This window comes from Gallinula chloropus (genome assembly GCF_964237585.1).
Source record: "Gallinula chloropus genome assembly, chromosome: 1".
NCBI classification, from domain to species: Eukaryota; Metazoa; Chordata; class Aves; order Gruiformes; family Rallidae; genus Gallinula; species Gallinula chloropus.
Genome location: NC_140085.1, coordinates 211,118,658 through 211,137,319, shown reverse-complemented (window position 1 = coordinate 211,137,319; position 18,662 = coordinate 211,118,658). Strand labels below are relative to the sequence as shown.

Here is an 18,662-nt window from a genome sequence, read left to right as displayed (position 1 = left end):
GAAATGCAGCAAGGACCTAAGAGGCACAACTCAAACTTCCAGCAAAGTAACATAGTTCACGTCTCCTAAGGCATTTTTTTTAATATTATCTTCTTTTATGCTGTATCACTTTCTAATTTTACAATTGTTATGTGCCAATTAAAAGAAACTCATACACAAACACACTACACATAGCCTCCGATTTTGGAAACTATTATAAAACACCAACAATCCTTTTCAAGGACACAAGACTTTTTTGTATTCCATCAAAGGAAGCACTACTTTGAAGCTTTTCTTTCAAATTTTGCTAAAAGAAAATGCCCTTTTCTTGCACCAAGCTCGGGAACAAGGAGGTGACCTGTAAAGTTGTACTTTTTTAACATGCTGCCAGTCATTTCCATTCATAGACTTCTAACTATAAACCATCAACCTACATGAATGACATCAACCAAGTCTCAGACAACTACCAATACTGGGCTTACAAGAGATCACAGAATTGTAGGGGTTGGAAGGGACCTGGAGAGATCATCGGGTCCAACCCCCCTGCCAAAGCAGCTCCCCAGCTCATATTGCACAGACAGGCGTCCAGACGGGGCTGGAATCTCTCCAGAGATGGAGACTCCACCACCTCCCTGGGCAGCCTGTCCCAGGGCTCTGGCACCCTCACTGGGGAAAAGTTCTTCCCCATGTTGGGGTGGAACTTCCTGTGCTCCAACTTGCAGCCATTGCCCCTTGTCCTGTCCCCACAGAGCACTGAAAAGGGGCTGGCCATTTCCCAGTGCATTCCGTGCTTCAGATACTTATAGACATTAATTAGATCCCCCCCTTAGTCTTTTCTTCTCAAGACTGAAGATGAAGATGAAGTTAGGCAGCAGCAGTAGTTGTTAGCAGTACTAACTGGCCATCTGTCTCAGCTTGTGTGCTAACCTGTATTCTGCTGCTCTTGCTTAGGCAAAACTGTTCTAGGAAAATCCAGAACACAGGTCCATAAAAGCCCCAAATTGTCTTCATGCACCAAAGGTCCATGAATATGGCAGGATTGTCTTCAAGGACCAAACATTGGCTTTTGGATGAAATGTCTGGATACAAAGTCATCTGGGCCTCAGCTGTACATAAAATTTGGACAGAGCTTTTCTTTGTAGGTTTAACAATATCAGATTCCTGTTCCTTGTGGGATTCTGAGCAGCAAAAATATATATATTTTTTAAATTAAATAATGAAGTTCTCCAAAAGATGATGCTAGCGTGTTGAATCAGTCATCAGGTCCAGTTGGTTAGGACACAAGACAGCATTAAAACTATCAACATGTTCTGCTAGAAAAGGTCACAAAGTCACCCTTTTTCCATTCTTATTTGGTGAACACTACTTGTGCTTTAGCCTGACACATACTTCAAAGGAAGAAGTGAACATTCATAATATAATGGAAAAATAGAAATTAACTGCACAGTAAGAATATGGTCTTCATATTATTACAGTATTTAATTCTTTTGTAAACTATGTAGGTCACAGACTTATTAAATTTAATGAAGGATTACACTTTGAGGAGACTTTATAGAAAACAAGACTAATTCCTTTGAGCAGAAAAATGTTATGGGGATTTTGAAAGATAGTTGTGTACCTCATCATCATAATAATACTAAGCTTTGTTTAACAAAGCTAAGCCTTTTCTTTTGAAATAGAAATATGTGTAACACCAAGCTAACATGAGTTTTGTTATCCTATAAAAGACATTTCTATAGAAGACATCAAAAAATGCTCCTTGTTCAACTTTCTAAATTTATATACTATAGATTCTTAAAAATGGGGTGTGTTTTTTCCCACTTCTCACAAGTTGAGACCTTTGTCAAGTCAGAGGAAGACAGATGTCTGACTGCAGCACCTTTACCAGCCCAGAGGAGGAGGTGTTGTAGGGAGCAGTCCAAATGAAAACAAGAAATGCCTACAGAGTACAATAAAAAACTGTTCAATGGGGACAGTTTTGGACTCTGATCCTGAATCTGGCTTTGTTTGAACTATGTGAAGATGGGCTCAGGGATAGCTATGGGCTCCAGGGTAAGAACAGTGAAGGCATGTTGGCTTGGAGAACAGTCAAGCAATGGTGTTTACATTGGTTTACTGCTACACTTCTGCAGCATTGCTTTGACAGAGGTCTGTTACAGCTGGTTAATGGTTATCTACACAGCACCATCAAGCCAGACATCTTCTCTCCCCGCTGCCAGGGACATTCATGTCACATCTAAATGACTGCAACAAAGTACTACAAAACCTGATCTCAATGGTTCCCTTCAATGTTATGGACACAATTTGCAATTAGTGAGAATCACAGTAACAGATTTTTATGTACAAGCATGAAAAAGTGTCCAGTGAAAGGCTTTAGGGGTCCCAAATGGTAGAAATGACATGCTAATCATCTTTTGGATAGAATCTCTCTATTAGGGAAGACTAATAATCTTCCTGTATTAACAATTGCTGCATGGTGGGTCTCAGATTGGCTTATGCCAGCATAAAGGAGGATGATCCTGTGCTCTCTCCTTTCCACAGTCAGGCTGTGGATGTGCCCACCAGTGCTGATATAAACCCTTCAGCTGTATTTTGGATGGATCAGACCATCTGGCTGTACAGTTGCACGCTTGGTAGCAGCTGGGCATGGCCCAATATCAGCTTCAGCAGCTATCTAAAAGACTAATCACACAAGGACAACTGAACGTGACAGAAGGCACACACCTCAGTCACACCATGCATATTCCCCCTGGTGCATTGGTGACAGGACCAAGCCCAGGTAACCTCCAGATCTGAAGGTGAATACCCATGGCAGGTAACTGCAACTGCAAGGCACCTGCCCAGGTCAGGAGCAGCAGGGAGAAGGTATGGGACTGTCTCTTGTGGGTTTCACAGGTTTCCAAAAAAACGCACCAGCAGGCCAAGCTGTAAATATCACAGATCACAGAACAGGGGAAATTCCACTGGGGCAGGGGCAGAAGTGCTTAGAAATGGTTTTGTTTAAAAAATATTTGAAATGCAGTTGCCACAGCAAATTGAGGTTTACCTGGGACCCTTCTTAACTGCAGGGGTGTCCACACCAAGTCCCCAGCTGTCCATTCTCTGTGCTGCCATGCAACCAAACATCTGCAGTCCATGGTATATCAAGTACCACAGGTGTCACCAAAGAAGAATTTCCTTAAAACCAGAAAGTTTTGGTAACGTATTGCCCAGCCATCTCTACATTTGCTTCAAAATCATTCTCCCAGAACCGTGTGTGTGTGATTCTGTGTATTTTCTCACACTTCCACGTGTGTTCCAGTTTGTGACTTCAATCCAAATTTCCCCTGGACTAACAATATTTTTTATCTTGAACTCATCATCATCTCTAAATTGTTTTTCACTTCTCTTCTTTGTAATCCAGCTCTTCTGTACCACAAGGACCTGGGGGCAGGACATTATCCTCATTAGGGATGCATTCAAATCCTTAAAGCTGAGTAATTTTGTATCTTCTCATTAAAATACATGAGACACAAGCCTATTGTACATATTTTCTGTTCTACATATCATGAAGTTTTATGATGCAAGCTCTTTCCTTATTTCTCTTTCTTAGAAGTATGGAAGCACTCCTACAAACAAGGTCTGGGAGTTAAAAACAGAAGTTATTCTAATGAGCAGCTTTTATTTTAATAAAATTTTGCCAAAATAAGCTTTAAAAATTGGCAAAAAAATATCTTTCCAGCTGTCTCACTGCCTGAAGCTTATTATAGAATTAAGTATTGTTGTCTGAACGGCACACAGGTGATTTCTATGACACTTTAAGGTGTTCCCATCTAGAAACATGAGAACATTTTGAGGTAGCAACTGATTGACACAAACCAGATGTGCTTGGGGAGCCTTACGAAAGGTCTGAGCTCGACTTCTTATGCATCCAGACTGCATCTGAGTCACTTCTCCATGCACATGTATAACTAAAGAGCAACTTTGATGGCATTTCTCTGTGAAATTTGAACTAGGTTTTAGCTGACATGAATGAAAAATTAGAGAAAGGAGTTACACAGATATGTTCTTATGAGTTAGTGTAGCAGTCCAAGACTTGCAAGTTAGGGATCCTTGACAAGCCTTTGATTTCTTGTGGGGTTTATGGTTGTTTGGGGTTTTTTTGGCAAACATTTCTGTCAAAACTCTGATCACTGGGTGTCATTTTTCTCTCAGAAACTCACTTTCTTCTATAGGATGCTCTGAACATCATTATTTTCATTTCATATTGGGGAATCTGGGGCAAAGAAGTTACCTGCAAGGTCACTGAATTAATCAGAGATAATGTACCCAGTTCATCCGTCCATTGATATCTTTGCAGTTTAACAAGTAACGGTGCAAATAAGAAACCTATTCTGTTGCCACTACCTTTGTTGTTTCCCTATTATAAAGATAATGACTTCTGTCTGAACAGGCTGTCTGATCAGACCCCAAGGAAAAGGGCTTTAAAACAGAGGATTTAATGATTTCCACCTAAACAGCAGTGAGCAGGTTGTGTCCAGCTTCTCCGATGGTCTCTTGTCCAAATACTGTTAAGCCTGGAACAGTTCAGTTCCAAAGGCAAAACAGTTGTCACTGCTGAATGTCAATTAATTTCTAATCTGCCAGTCCAGTATCATATGGCAGGAAATGCTCATCTCCTCCTGATTCAGATTTATAAGCCCTTGTCACCTCTTTCTTTAAACAATGAAGAACTTTGCTAAGCTCAACTCCAAGCACCTCAAACTGCAAACCTATAAAATAAGCACACCACTGGAGCAGCTGTAATACAACATTTCAGGAAGTCACTCAAATCCATTTTCTATCATCAAATCTCATTTACTTGTTCAAGTATTAGGCAATCCTGGGAAAAAATCTGAAAGCAAAACTTTCCTACCAGGAGAAAGCTGTAGACGTATTACAGCATTCATTATGAAATAAATTATACATATGCTAAGCCCTAAATAAATGCATATATCTGTGAGTGTCTGAGTAATAAGAAACATTGCTGTCCTGATTTATGTATTAATTACATCTTTAACAAGAGTTGACTTGCTTAGAAATAAGAGGAACTGCTAGACCCTCAGGACTAGCAAATTTAAGACACAGAGAAGTGATAAGGAAACAACATTACTTTAACTCACTCTTTGAAAAAAAATACCATAAATACTCCTGAAAAATGTAAAATTAAGTGAAGTTAATGAGTAGAATGAAGTGAAGTTTTAATGATAAGATCTCTTAGCCTTTTCAAAATCAGACATTAATCCCATCAAACGTATCGGGTAATTAATGCAAATCCTAACACGCTTGCCCTGAGAAGTCTTTACAACCAAGAAAAACACATTCATAATTTACATGTTATAGACACAGCATCTTTCAATAGTTGTCTTGAATTACAAGTTTCCCATGCAAAGAGCAGAGTTTTATTTTATTTCTCTAATAAAATTTTATTTATATAAAATAACTGCTAAGCTTTCACAGACTCTGTGGCACCTTTCAGTACATCACAATTCAACGACTTCCTATTTTACCTATGATGTGCTGAACCCTTTTTTTCTTGCAGCCAGGCTGCCTGCCTGACCCACCCAATCTAAAGCATCACCTAAGGAGCGGGACTGCTTAATAAGGAACTCCCAGCCAGTGCCAAGGCACGTGTGCCACGTTTTACAGATGAAGGATCATCGCTCCAGTCACATTTTAGGTATCACACTTGGAGATCACACTTGTGGGATCATTCATTACTATTTTACTTTCTACTTGGTGTGTCGTAAAACTAATGAAAGCCTTAATGTACTTGTCATGCTTACAGTCCATCACAGCAGTTCAGGGATTTAATTATCAAACACTTGAGAGTCAGTTTTATTAGTATTATACATGGGCCAAACCACTCAGTTTATCAGTGCTGCTTAAACAGACTGCTACACTATGAATGGCATGGTAAAGGGGAATAAAATCCTCATTATGAGGGACTACTCCTGTCCTCAATACCATGCCATGGTGGTTTCAGTTTAAAAGTCTCCATGGTCCCTCAGACTTTGTCATGGGATGGCAACTGGTTAGATCCTTCTGCTTCCTTTACTCCTGGGCAGGACTGAAATCACTAGGATTAGAAATGGGATTAAAAGCTCAGGATCAAGCTGCAAGACATGCTGATTAGCAGTCTTGAAGAAAGGAATGGTATCCTTGAGAAAAAAATACCCCCTAGTCCCCAGCTGCTTTTGCTGCATTCAGCCAAGCCCTCACACCCCATGGGCAGTGTGAACAAGAGGCTTACCAGCACCACTTCCAGTATGTTGACCATATGCTCATGCACTTTGCTTGCTTATACAGCATGTGACTCCATTGAAGCTATATTGAATCCTATTTCTCAAATATTGCATCAAAACCAATACAGATTAAAGTTTTAATACCATAAGTAACTGCCAAATGAAGGGAAAGTAGTTGACACAAAGCTGAAAATGGTGTCAGGTACCTTAAAACAATCGGTTAGATGGTGCCTGTCCTCATTGGTCAGGCTTCCAACAGCTCTGGCATGCCAGAGGTTGCTGTCCCATCCAGCCCCTCCGTGGCAACCAGGGAGCTGTCTCTGGTCTGCATTTGTGCACCAGCATGGACACAATCACAGGAACCAGTTCTCTGCTACCTTTCCACTCCTATGCCAGTCTTGTCCTGTCTGCTGTCACTCTTCCATGAGCTTTTCATTCTTCTTAAAAGAAATTATTAAAAACTAAAAGACTGGTATGCTGATTTATGAAGTTATATGCTGGTGAGTGAAGGATTTAAGTCATTTGAGGTGTACAAGGAAAAAGGCTTTGTACAAGGAAAAGGTGATTATAAGCCAGTCTTGAATGGATAGTTGGGAAATAAAATACCAAATATAAAAGAATGTAAAGTAACTAATGTAAGGTATCAGAAGTACATGACAGATCAATATGGGGAGACACTGAATCAACAGAGAGGAATGGGGAATACTTTGCAACAGAATAAGATGTTGCAGAAAAATTAAACATGTTCTTCATCTTGCAAGGAAAATGGGAGGTAAGATGCCAGAAGTGAAAACAGTATGTCCTGGGGTGGACAGTAAAAAACTAGAGATGTTAGAAACCTCCCCAGAACAAGTCTTGGGTAATTTAAAATCAATAAAAAACGGTCAGAGCCTAAAGAGCAGATGAGACACAGTTTGGGAACCTGAAAGAGATGTCAGACAGATCATTGGACTACCATGAGTTATCTTTAATAGCAGCTTTGAAACAGGGAAGTATCAATAGACTAGAGAGAAACAAACAAAATAACAGTTGTAGCAAGGAAATTATGGAGAGCTATGAATTAAATTCGACCTCTAAAGCAGACAAGGTCCAAGAAATAATCAGTGATAAGATCAAAATAACCCAACTTTTGAGAAATAAGAAAACTTTAGGAAAGAGGAACTTTCGTGGAATGGCATGAACAGTTAGTGTAATTTCCTCATGTATACTTCTCTTTCATTGGCAGTTTTAAAGTTAGGATAACAGACAATAAAAAGGACTGATAGGCTGATAGTGTTTAGATTTAGATAATATAGGAAGACAGTAAATACATAGAAGACAAATTCCTATATGGATGAAAAATGGCTAAGTAAAGTTATGTCTGCAATCACCAGTGAGGCAGGATAATTAAGCTGAATGAATAAATTTCAGGGCAGCATTCATTTCTGAGGGTCAGAAAAGACAGTGGATTTGTTAATAGGTTCTGTTCTGATTCCTCTCCGATCTATGTCCCAGACTGGCTCCTGCTATGCAGTGCTTTACCCTACTCTTATCCTGAACTTACAGCCTCTCACAATTTCATTTAAATGGAAAATATGATCCAGCCTCCCTCCACATCTGTATTTCCATCTTCAGTGCCAACTGAACTCAACTTTGAGGGCTGGACTGATATTTACTGCCCTGCATAGAAGCAGGGCATCAACAGAGATAAATGGCATCATCATAGATAAAGTGCAGGTGCAGGGTCAAATAGCAAAGGATGGTGGCAAGAGGCATTGTGTTACAGAGAGCCTTGATTTTCTGGTAAGCCCAAAATCCTGGCAGCCTCTGTGACTGTCTGGTACTGTCCTGTCAGGGTAAGTCAAGACACTCTCACCCATTTCCCTTCCACCTCTAAATTTCATCTGCTGCTTAGCATGGGGAAATGGGCACTGAGGAGAGACAGTAACAGCTTTCAAATACCAGCAAAGAGAGGAAAGCCCTGCATCCACTCCAGGTGGAAAAGGAAGTAAATTGCAACAAAGGAGATTAGGTAAAACATGAGGGAAGACTTAACTTAAAGCAGGTAATGCATTGGAGCAGCCTGCTTTCAGGGGCTGCTGGATCTCATATGGAAAGGTTCTATGAAGAGTTTTTCATTAACAGGTTAAACAAATTTCTATCAGAAGGAATCCCATCTTGGGGCAAAAGGAGGAACCCTATGACCCCAAGTCATCACTTGACTTTATTCCTGATATTTTAAAAATCTCTGCAGACTTGTAGGCTGTTCAACAGCTGCTACATTTCACACTGGCAATGACTGGTTTTCAGCTGTCTCAGAATTTGCTGCTGCTAAAATGTATGTTGTTGAAGTCTCCAAGCTTTTCCAAGCTACCAAGGAATGTCACACGGAAGCAATTGCTATCTCTGTCATGTGGCATCACACACTTCTCTTTCTGAGTCTTCTCTTGCTTTTCCCTCCCCTCTAATTTTGCCCAGGGTCATGCTGAGCTGGGCAGTAGCTGGGAAGAAAAAGATATTAGAAATTTTGTCTCTGAAGAGATGTATACCAGGGCTTCAGAGAATTAAAGTCTCTGCTGGCACATCTCAACACTGCCCAGGCTTTCAGAGCACAACATGGTTGGGAACATCATCTTCAGATTGAGCACTAGGGTGTTCCTGATGGAAGGAAATGTCCCATTATCTTCTGCAAGACTAAAGCAAGGGTTTTTCAAGCATGTACAAGAAGGAAGAAAGTAAAGAAGAGCACAATGAGAATTATTACTGAAATTGATTCTCCCTCTTTGGGAATGATCTGTTAAACAACCTTTGTACAAGTCCCAGACTCCCTAGTCAGCCTTGCCTCAGGACAGAAGGACACACCTCAGAGTGCTGTTGGAGCTTTGTAGTATCAGGTCAAGATGTTGCTCATTTTGGGATATTTCTATCTGGAAAAAAAAATAAATCTTATTGGTGACTACAGTCAAAGGAAAGGAAAGGAAGTTTGTACTTTACCTGAAGCATCAGGATGATAGAGGCTGGGAGCGCTTGTTATTTCTCCTTGCTGATGGAGACAGCTACCTGAGGATCTTTGACTTGCAATCAGAATCCTGCTCTTTGCAGAGGGTAATCTTGACACTGCACCCAGTCCTAACTGTGGCTTGAGTATCATGGCAGAACGATAAAAACTTGGTGGAACCTCGTAGTGAGTGTATGGTGGAGGGCAAAATTCATCTTTTGCAGGCCTTTCCCCAACCTACAGAAAAATGAACAGGTATATTATGCCATAAATCCAGACAACATTGCTTATAAAGACTATTTTTCCCTTCTTGTGAATCTGAGCTTCAGACCACTGCAGAATGATCATTATTTTCTAAAAGTGATGGTCTTACTATATGAACTGCTGTCCACAAATACACACATTACAATCACAGAATCATAGAATGGCATAGGTTGGAAGGGACCCCAAGGATCATAGAGCTCCAACCCCCCTGCCACAGGCAGGCACACCAACCTCCAGCCTGGAGCTACACAAGGCTGCCCAGGGCCCCATCCAACCTGGCCTTGAACACTTCCAGTGACGGGGCATCCACCACCTCTCTGGGCAGCCTGTTCCAGAATCTCACCATCCTCTCTGTAAAAATCTTCCCCCTAATATCTAATCTAAACCTTCCTTCCTTTAGTTTTAATCCATCCCCCTTGTCCTGCCATTGTCTACCCTAAAGTTGATTCCCCTTTTTCCCTTCAGGTACTGGAAGGCTGCAATGAGATCCCCATCTACCGATGCCGTCACTCCATCATAGAAGGTCACCAGATTGGTAAGGCATGGCCTTCCCTTGGTGAAGGGTCACCAGCCTTCCCAGATCACCCACTTATCCCTCATGTGCTCCAACATGTCATCCAGGAGGATCTGTTCCATGATCTTCCCAGGCACAGAGGTGAGGCTCACCAGCCTGTAATTCCCTGGGTCTTCCTTGCTCACTTTCTTATAAATGGGAGTGATGTGACCTTTTTCCAGTCCCCAGGGACCTCTCCTGACAGCCACAACTTTTCAAATATGATGGAGAGTGGTTCAGCAACCACATCAGCCAGCTCCTTCAGGACCCTGGGATGCATGTCATCCGGCCCCATAGACTTGTAGACATTCAGTCTCATGAGGTGGTCTTGGACTTGCTCTGCTCTTACAGTGGGAGGGGGGGATTTACTCCCCCATTTCCCACCTTGAGTTCTAGGGATGCAAGGTTCTGGGACTTGAGAATTATGAGAATCCTGGCTGCCAGAGAAGACCGAGGCAAAGAACTCATTCAGTACCTCAGCCTTCACCACATCAGTTGCAGCCAATTTTCCTTTCTCATTTACCAAGGGGTTATGCTCTCTTTGGCCTGTCTCTTCTGGCCAATGTACCTGTAAAATCCTTTCTTGTTGTTTTTAACATCCCTCGCCAAGTTCAGTTCCATCTGCGCCTTGGCTTTCCTGATCCCGTCTCTGCAAGTCCAAACAGCATCCCTGTATTCTTTCCAATCTCAAAACCCAACCAAAACTGAATAAAGAATTGATCTTTTCCCAAAAAGAAAAAAAAAAAAAGGAAGCTCTTCAATTAGTGAAAATGAAGTTTTGAAAGGTGATATTATTTACAGAGTTAGATACACCAGGAGAGTGTATCTACTTCCACTTACAAATGGAATTTTTATTAGAAGTTGTTTAATATAATTCTACTGAGATACAATTTTGGGGAAAGTCAGTTTTCATTTAGCTAAAAATAAAGCTGGAGGTATTCTGAGTTCAGTTTATCAGAGAAATGGTATCGTCAGATCGTTTGTGTGAGAAAAAAGAAACCTCCACATGTTCTTACTGCAAAATGTTCATTGTAATACGTGCCCCTGAAGTTCCTGAAGAGACAGGTTGTGGAGGTGGGCACACTTCTGTGTTTTACATTTTTCAGGTGGGTGTTGAATATTCCAAACCAGAGCTATGAAGCTCAGGTGCCTATCTGAACTGGAGGAAAAAGAGCGAATTTGAAGATGTGAAAGATGTATTGTTTATCACAAAATAGATAATGCTTTGCTAAGACCAGTGACAGTAAGGTGTATACTGTGAGGACTGCATGGTAAGTCCCAAGCTGGAAGTATTTCCATCAAACTGGCTGTTACAAGGGAACTTGCAGTTGAGGAATGGCCTAGTGCCCCCATTCAGGCCTTGCGTTTTCCTACACTCCGGCTGGGCTCTGAGTCCCGTCTCACCATGCTGCTTCGTGACTCGGGATGAGGGCACAGAGCAATGTCAACACCTTTTCTCTGTCTCATTTCCAAAGAGCCGTTTGTGCTTCAAGGTAGAGACCAACATCTTTACCGTTTTCTTATAAAAATGGAAAATCATAATGTAGAAAGGACCCATGAATGTTTTTTAGCACATTCCATTTAGGCCAGATTAAAAAAAAAAGGTTGTGAAAGAGGAAATCTGAACTAAATTTCTTTAAAAATTAATCAAAAAAGCGCCATAGGCTACCTAGGAAGAAATGTAACTGCCAATTAATTAAGTCTGCTGTAAGTTACGATGCATATAATATACCAAATCAATTTCTATTTAGCAATTATAAGCATTTAGAATATGCACTTAAACATTGGCTATACAAGCTTTGATCTGAGCTGCTTCAAGAGCTTTAATCCTAATTTAGCAAATCTTTAATATGCTAAAAGAGACAAGATTTGCCTTAAACTATTAAATATAGAATCTTTGAGGCCTTTGCATAGGAACTAGGAGGGCTGATGTAACAAACACTGAAGCATTACATTTTGGTCTGTATTTTTTCCATTGGTTGCAGTCCTATTTCCTGTCATTAGATCTTCCTTTTTTTTTTTTTCATTATATTCTTATGACCTATTTCTCCAAGTTAGAATGCAGGTTTTTACTGTATAGATGATTCTCTAGGCTTGGACTGCAAGAGATGTTTAGCTTCTTATTTCTAACGTCTGGATACAAGATTGGATGAGATTCAGTTATCTCTTCTCTCCCTGATGAATTTATTTCAACCAGATTTTACTATGCACTTCCTAGAATTTCGTATTCAACTGGCAGTGAACATACCAATGCCAAGTACTTCAGTGTAAGGAATAGAGAAAATCTTTAAATATAGAAACCACACACTTGACAAACTGGGTCAGCTTAGCTAAACCTTCCGTCACCTCATTTTTTTCTTTATTGACAGTGTGCTACAAATAACAGAAAAGAATAACAAACATGCACACAAAGCCAATTACAAGCATAAAACATCTTCTCAAGATGAGAGGAGTTTGAAGGTTTTACCCAAGAATCTCTTGAAGAGCCCAATTTGGGGGGACATAAACTTGTTATGAAAACGCTCCTTTTTCTTTTCTATTTAACAGTAAATTTATGAAGTGTATAATTCAACTCACCTCAATAGAATCACGTGCAATTATTATTTATAAGGTCAATTTAAAGACCTTCAGAAAGATTTGGCTTAATGTGAGACCTGTTAGCACTAGCTTTTTGTACGAGGAATTTTTGAAGATCTGTTGCAGCCTGACAACTGAAAAGAAGCTCAGCTCAGAGTTCTATCGGGTGTGACTGCTCCTTCCCCACTCACCCCATTTAATGAACTTGTTAGGAAAAGCTGGAAAGTTTGCAGCAAATACTTGGATCGTACAGGAATTTCCACAGGCTGGGTAGTCCTGAGCAGAGCTGGCAGCACAGCCAGCAGGTAAGGATGCTTAACACTTCCCTTCCTGTTAATTTCTTTATAACATGATCAGACATTATCAGAATCACAGAATCACAGAATTATCAAGGTTGGAAAAGACCTAAAAGATCATCCAGTTGCCTCAAGCAAGAATTTTCTTGTCAGCTGCCAGCTTCAGGCAACTATTTGGGAAAAGAGTTGGTGACATCGGTTCAGGCAGTTTGGATAATGAGGTTAAGAGGTCAGGAAAATGCTGATTTGACTATGTACACAACAGGTTCCCTTACCCCTTTTTGCCTGACAGGCCCTTCCTTTCAACAGGCTTTAGTCCATGCTCTCTGGAGCAGAAAGATATCTCTGCTGGGGAATGTACCCAAGGAGGTGGTTGAAAAGGAGAGGTGCAGCCTGAGGAGGCAGGCAGGAGAACTGGTGACCAGCAGGCCTCCTTAAGGACCCCCACCAGAAGCAGCCATAAAGTAGTCAACAAAGTGAGCCAAGGACCACTCTCTGACAAGGCACATACCATATATATATGGGAAAAGTCTCACCCTGCAAACCAGGCCAGTCTCTTCCATGCTGGTCCTTGGAAGCAGCCTTTGAGTGAGCCTGTGCTGGCAGAGGTGGCACTGAACTGAAGAGGGTGCTCCCAGTCCAGCGGTATAGACAGCCTAGCGTGAGCCTTGGAGGTCATGTCCTCCTGTGTTTCAGTTCATGGTTTGCTCTGTTACTTCCCATGGAGGTAACTGAGAACACAAGGTGGCTAAAAATTCCCATTGGTGCCAACTAGAAGAGGCTGAGGTCCATGTTGTCAAGAAAGCCCATGTCATGATGAAGCATGTGGACAGCAGGGATCTGCCCTGGACAAGGACTGGGTTTTCTTCAGTATTTCACTGTGAGGGTGTTTCTAACTTTTATTTTTGATGAAGACAGCCATGAAAAGTCTGCCTCCACACCACACCAAGGTTCCCAAAAACCAGGAGCTGCCAATGCCTTGAGTGCTTAACTCAATACCATTATGGATGCAGTCTCTAAGTACAGCTGGGCTGCCTTCACACTTGAGCTAAGATTTTTGTCTGAGCAACACTATGTGGCCTTTAGCACAGGCAGCTCAAGGAGCTCTGCAGGCTCTATATGGCATGGAGATAGCACTCCAGTCTTCCTCTGAGAGCTCTTCAGGCCTTATCTTGGAGTCTTCTGACAGATATAGCACCTTCCTATCCTTTCTAGCTCATGGTGCCCAGGGGAATAATTAATTGTTCCTGTTATTCAGCTAGCTGAAGGATGCTAATCTTTATTACAGGTTTGATTGATAGCAGCTATTAACACTCCCTATCATAGCTATGTAAAGAGCTATAAAATGTCAATCAATCAAAGCTCTCCAAAGCTCAAACTGGATGTGTGAAATTGGGTGATCTTGGCTTTTTCTCTGATAAAGATAGTAGCCCTCCTGCCCCTGCCCCTTTGTCTCCAAAATTTCTGAGTCTTCAACACTGTCCCCTCATCAGGGTGATTTTGATCTATCTCAATCCATCCTAACTGATTTCTTTCAGATTACACATCAATCATCTACCATGACTAATCATCTTCTAAGCATCTGCCCACTTCCATAGATCAAGCATTTGCCTTTTTCTTGATCCATGCTTGAGTAAAATCAGTCCCTTTTGCATTCCTTTAACCAGCAAGGGAGTAAGCCAATTGCTCTTACAGTGGCAGCCCAAAGAGAGCCAGTACCACCTCTGCTATCAGATCCTGACTCCTGGGCTAAAGCAAACTCATAATACAAACTGCTATTTGATTTATTTTTCCTTCCCAGTCCCTCCTCCAGGCAATTCAGCTTCTCTGAAGAAGCAGCTTGCTGGGATTCAAATCTTCCCTTGTTGAAATTAGATTCAAATCTTCCCTTGTTGAAATACCCACCCAAAGTCGTATTTCTTGGAGGAGTGGTGGAAGATGCTCTGAATTTTCTCCAGACTCTAAATGTCCTTCTGACCCTTGTCTAGAGTAAATCATACTGCAGACTTACCACAGCCTGAGCTATTTTCATGTTAACACCATTCATCAGTGGTGCACATAAATCAGTTCTTTGCTCCAAGATGTGTCTGCTGATCTTACTTGATTAGCTGAACCCCAACAGTATGGGCCATAGACATCTATGGTCTTCAAAGGGTCATATCACTCTATAAACAGCCAAATAGTTGCACAGTCTGGGTTATTTTGCCTTTAATTTCTGTAGCCATACATTAAATAGTAATAACCCAGTAATTTTCCCTCACCTTACAAGGTGACTGTGGATATATATTAACAATGGCTGACATAGACAAGCTCACAGTTTTAGTAATTTCTATTCTAGACAGAAAATGTAAGTGAAAGAGATGGAAACTGAAGGTAGAGAGGAAGGAGAGGTCAGTACTGTCCTTTCTGTGTCTGGGATGAGATGGTGCAAGAGCACATCACAGACTCAAATGTATCTCTCTCTTTCCTGTCCTTTTTCCACCTTCCAGGCAAGGCCAACCTTCCTCCACTGTGCTCACCTCCCAGCAGGAATATTGGGGAACCAAGACTCCTGTCCAATTTATTGACATGGAAACACAAAGAGATATCAGGAGCCAGAATTGGCCAGAGGGACTTCCATCACATTTGGGATGCTAGGGAAGGCTTTACAGGGAAAGGATAGTTCTTATTTGAGGTGCAGGTCAGTATAACACACAGCATTAAAATGAGTGAAAAGTAAACTTTTTCCTGTATGATATATATAAACTTTTTCCTGTATGATATATATAATCTCATGAGAGCTCTGATAGTCCCTGAGTGTCAGTACAGCTAAACAGTAAGGAATTAGTTTAGACCTCTAGTGCTCTGACTGCAAAAACCTGCCAACTTTCCCATTAAGGAGGAAGAGTCTCTGTGGGCAAATTACATTCATTTCCCAAAGCTGTTCTTTGGGAGAAAAGAAGAATTTCCTTTTATGAATAAATTCAAACAGTATATCCTTTCCTTTCTAAACATCCCTTTTTATACTACTAACAGGTGACTGGTTTGCTGGGAAACATTGGAGGAGAACAGTGACAACTTCCAGTCACAGATGAGACATCACAACAGGGTCAGTGCCAGAAATGGTTAAGTAAGTTTATTTCTATATTGCCCTGATTTAGGACATATTTCTTATTTGAGGTTTGACAACTAACTTCTGGCAGCAACAAGTAAGCAAATGATCACCTCTGAGCATACACAAGAGGATGTCAAAGCTGCCTCCTTACCTCCTGCAGAAACTTCTCGCTCATCGGACCGAAGTGATGGCCTGGGGGTCTAATTCCTGACACCACCAGTCCAGAACTGAAGAGCCTTGGCTTCTGGAGGTCAGGTTTAAATTTGTCATACAGGATGTTGGGGGGCTTCGCCTCCCCTCCATTGGTCACCTTCTGCTCTGTAGAGATGGGCATGCCACATGCAGGGGTACCGAAGGGCAGCCCTGACGGCGCAAACGAAGGGTCGAGCTGCTCTATTGAACGAGGGTTTCTTCTGATGTATGTGATGATTTTAGGTCTCACAGGTTTGGGCCTGGGTATGGCAGGTTTTATCTCGATGCTTTCTTCCAGCTTTTCACTGCAGTCACTGTCCACATCCACCTTATCTGTGAGGGAGCCCTTGGAGTGGATCAGGATAGGTTTTGGGATGGCACTGCTGCAAGCAGTCTTGATAGGCACTTTAGGGGATACGTTTAACAACTGTGTACTGTCAGTGGGAGGTAGGACTGAGGAGGGTGACAGCTTGTCAGCATGAAGTGCACAAAGGTCCTTCAAATTACTGTTTGATAGCGTGGGCTGATTATTAACATCCAGCGTTGCCACTGGGTGCACAGGCGTTGGGACACATAAAAGAGCATCAGCCTTTGCCAAAACCTGACAGCTCTCTGGTGCTTCATCTGGAGGATGGTTCTGTGCATTCGCTGTCTTTTTACTTGGAACTGAAAAGCTTGAGGTCTCCACATCACTGTTGTGGTTGTCAGGTTGTTGGTTTGACACTGTCTCTGTACTGTGTGCTCCGTGCTGATCTGAGAGATCACAAGCAGGCACAGCAGCATCCTCAGTGCTTCTTTTGACAAGCATCAGTTTATTCTCATTAACTTTCAAGGTTTTACTGTCAGGTAGATTAATGTTCTGTATAAGAGATATCTGTTCACCAACTGTTTCAGCACAACCTGCATCAACGTCATGTAAATTTTTGTTTTTTCTAGGTGTCACTTTGCCACTGGATTTACTACTGCAGGTGAGTGGGAATACTGTTTCCACTTCTTCATCAGTAAAATATTCCTCACCAACCTGGGTAGTCATCCTGTTGTCACTGTTATTGCTTCCTCTACCTGCCCCACCAGTGGCGACGTTATCACTCAGCAATTTGTCATCTGGGTAGGTTACCACCTGGCTTGACAATGGATCCTCTACTTTGTTACAGGTGTCTTGAAAATGGGAGGCTTGGAATTTTAACGCATCAGACCCAGAGCCTTTCTGTTCCTGCACTGTTGCATTTTCATCTCTTTGACATCCCTGGAACTCTACCAGCATAATTCGCTCAATCTTTTGTTGACACGTATTTTTAGATTGCAGAGATGGTGCAGTCTTAAGCTCCAGTTTTTTATTTCTATCACCCTGACCTAATTGTGCTTCAGATTTACTAGCAATCTCATTGGGCTTAACAGCTGAATGTTGAGAATGAGAAGTATGCAGTGTGCTTTCCATGTTAACATTTGGTACGTTTTCTGGTTTACTTGTTTTCTTGTTCCCTGAGGTAGATGGTTTAGAATAAAATACATTATTTTCCTCTGAGGTATTGTCAAGTGGATGAAACACCATCCCAAGGAAATGATCCGTGGATGTTTTTTGGGATTTCTCTGCATTTCCTATCAAATGGTGTGACCTGTCAATGGAGTCCAATGATGCAGAAAGCAGACGTTTACATGACACGCGGCCAACGGAGTCTTTTGCAAACGTTTCAGACTGAGGAGAAAATTTACTTGGTCTTCCCAAGGAAAGCCTTTTTATTCTCTCCATCTCCACAGTCCTGGACATTTTACCCTTAGAAAAGTTCTGGGTGAAGTCAACATCCCCTTTCGAAATAACCTCCAGGTTGGCCTCATTTGTGCTACCTTTTAAATTGGACAGGCTTTGTCCTCGGCTAATCCTGATATGCCTTGACAGATCCTTAGCTTCGCTGGTCCTACAGTCTTTCCCCATCTCCCTGCTCGTGGTGGAAGGCAGCTTGCTCTCCTGTACACCGCTGTGACACGGCCGAGAGTCTTTGAAGGTCAGAAGTTTATTCTGCTCCGTGTTCAGACGAGTAACTTTCTCTGATCCTCTGGGGTGTATATTCCCACTCTCATCTGTCAAATCGAGTTTCTTGACATCTCCTTCAGTGATTCTAACTTTTGGGACAATTTGGTTGGCGTTGGTATCCCCCACACTCACTATGCTTTCGTTGTTGTTTTTGATTTCGCTGTTGTTGTCCTGAAGCTGGGCATAACATGACTTGTTTGGGATTAAAGGAGCACTCATTTTGAAGCTTCCACTGACTGCTTTTTTGGCAGTCTTAATTAATGAGAAAGCTTTTTTTTTTTTTTCTCTATCAAGTTAACTATTATGCATGCTTCAGTTATAGATTTAAATTAGAAACTGATCAGTAGAAAATTTCTCGTCGGAAAACTTGGGGTCTGTTGTCAGGGTCACATTGTTGTGCTGCTCAGTTGTCTTTCGTGCAGCCTCTGGAGCTAG

The 18,662-nt window shown here is 41.6% G+C and overlaps 1 protein-coding gene across 1 annotated transcript in view; it reads right to left on the bottom strand.

Moving 5' to 3' along the window:
* The window catches only part of MTUS2 (microtubule associated scaffold protein 2), a gene marked incomplete at both ends in the record, with an annotated part of 192,389 nt that extends 173,943 nt beyond the window's left edge, over positions 1-18,446 (bottom strand). The window contains 2 exons of the mRNA XM_084260864.1: positions 9,216-9,456; positions 16,155-18,446. Of these exons, the coding sequence (XP_084116990.1) occupies positions 9,216-9,456; positions 16,155-18,446 (2,533 nt within the window). The remainder of the gene's footprint in view (positions 1-9,215; positions 9,457-16,154) is intronic.
* Positions 18,447-18,662: the final 216 nt, after the last annotated feature.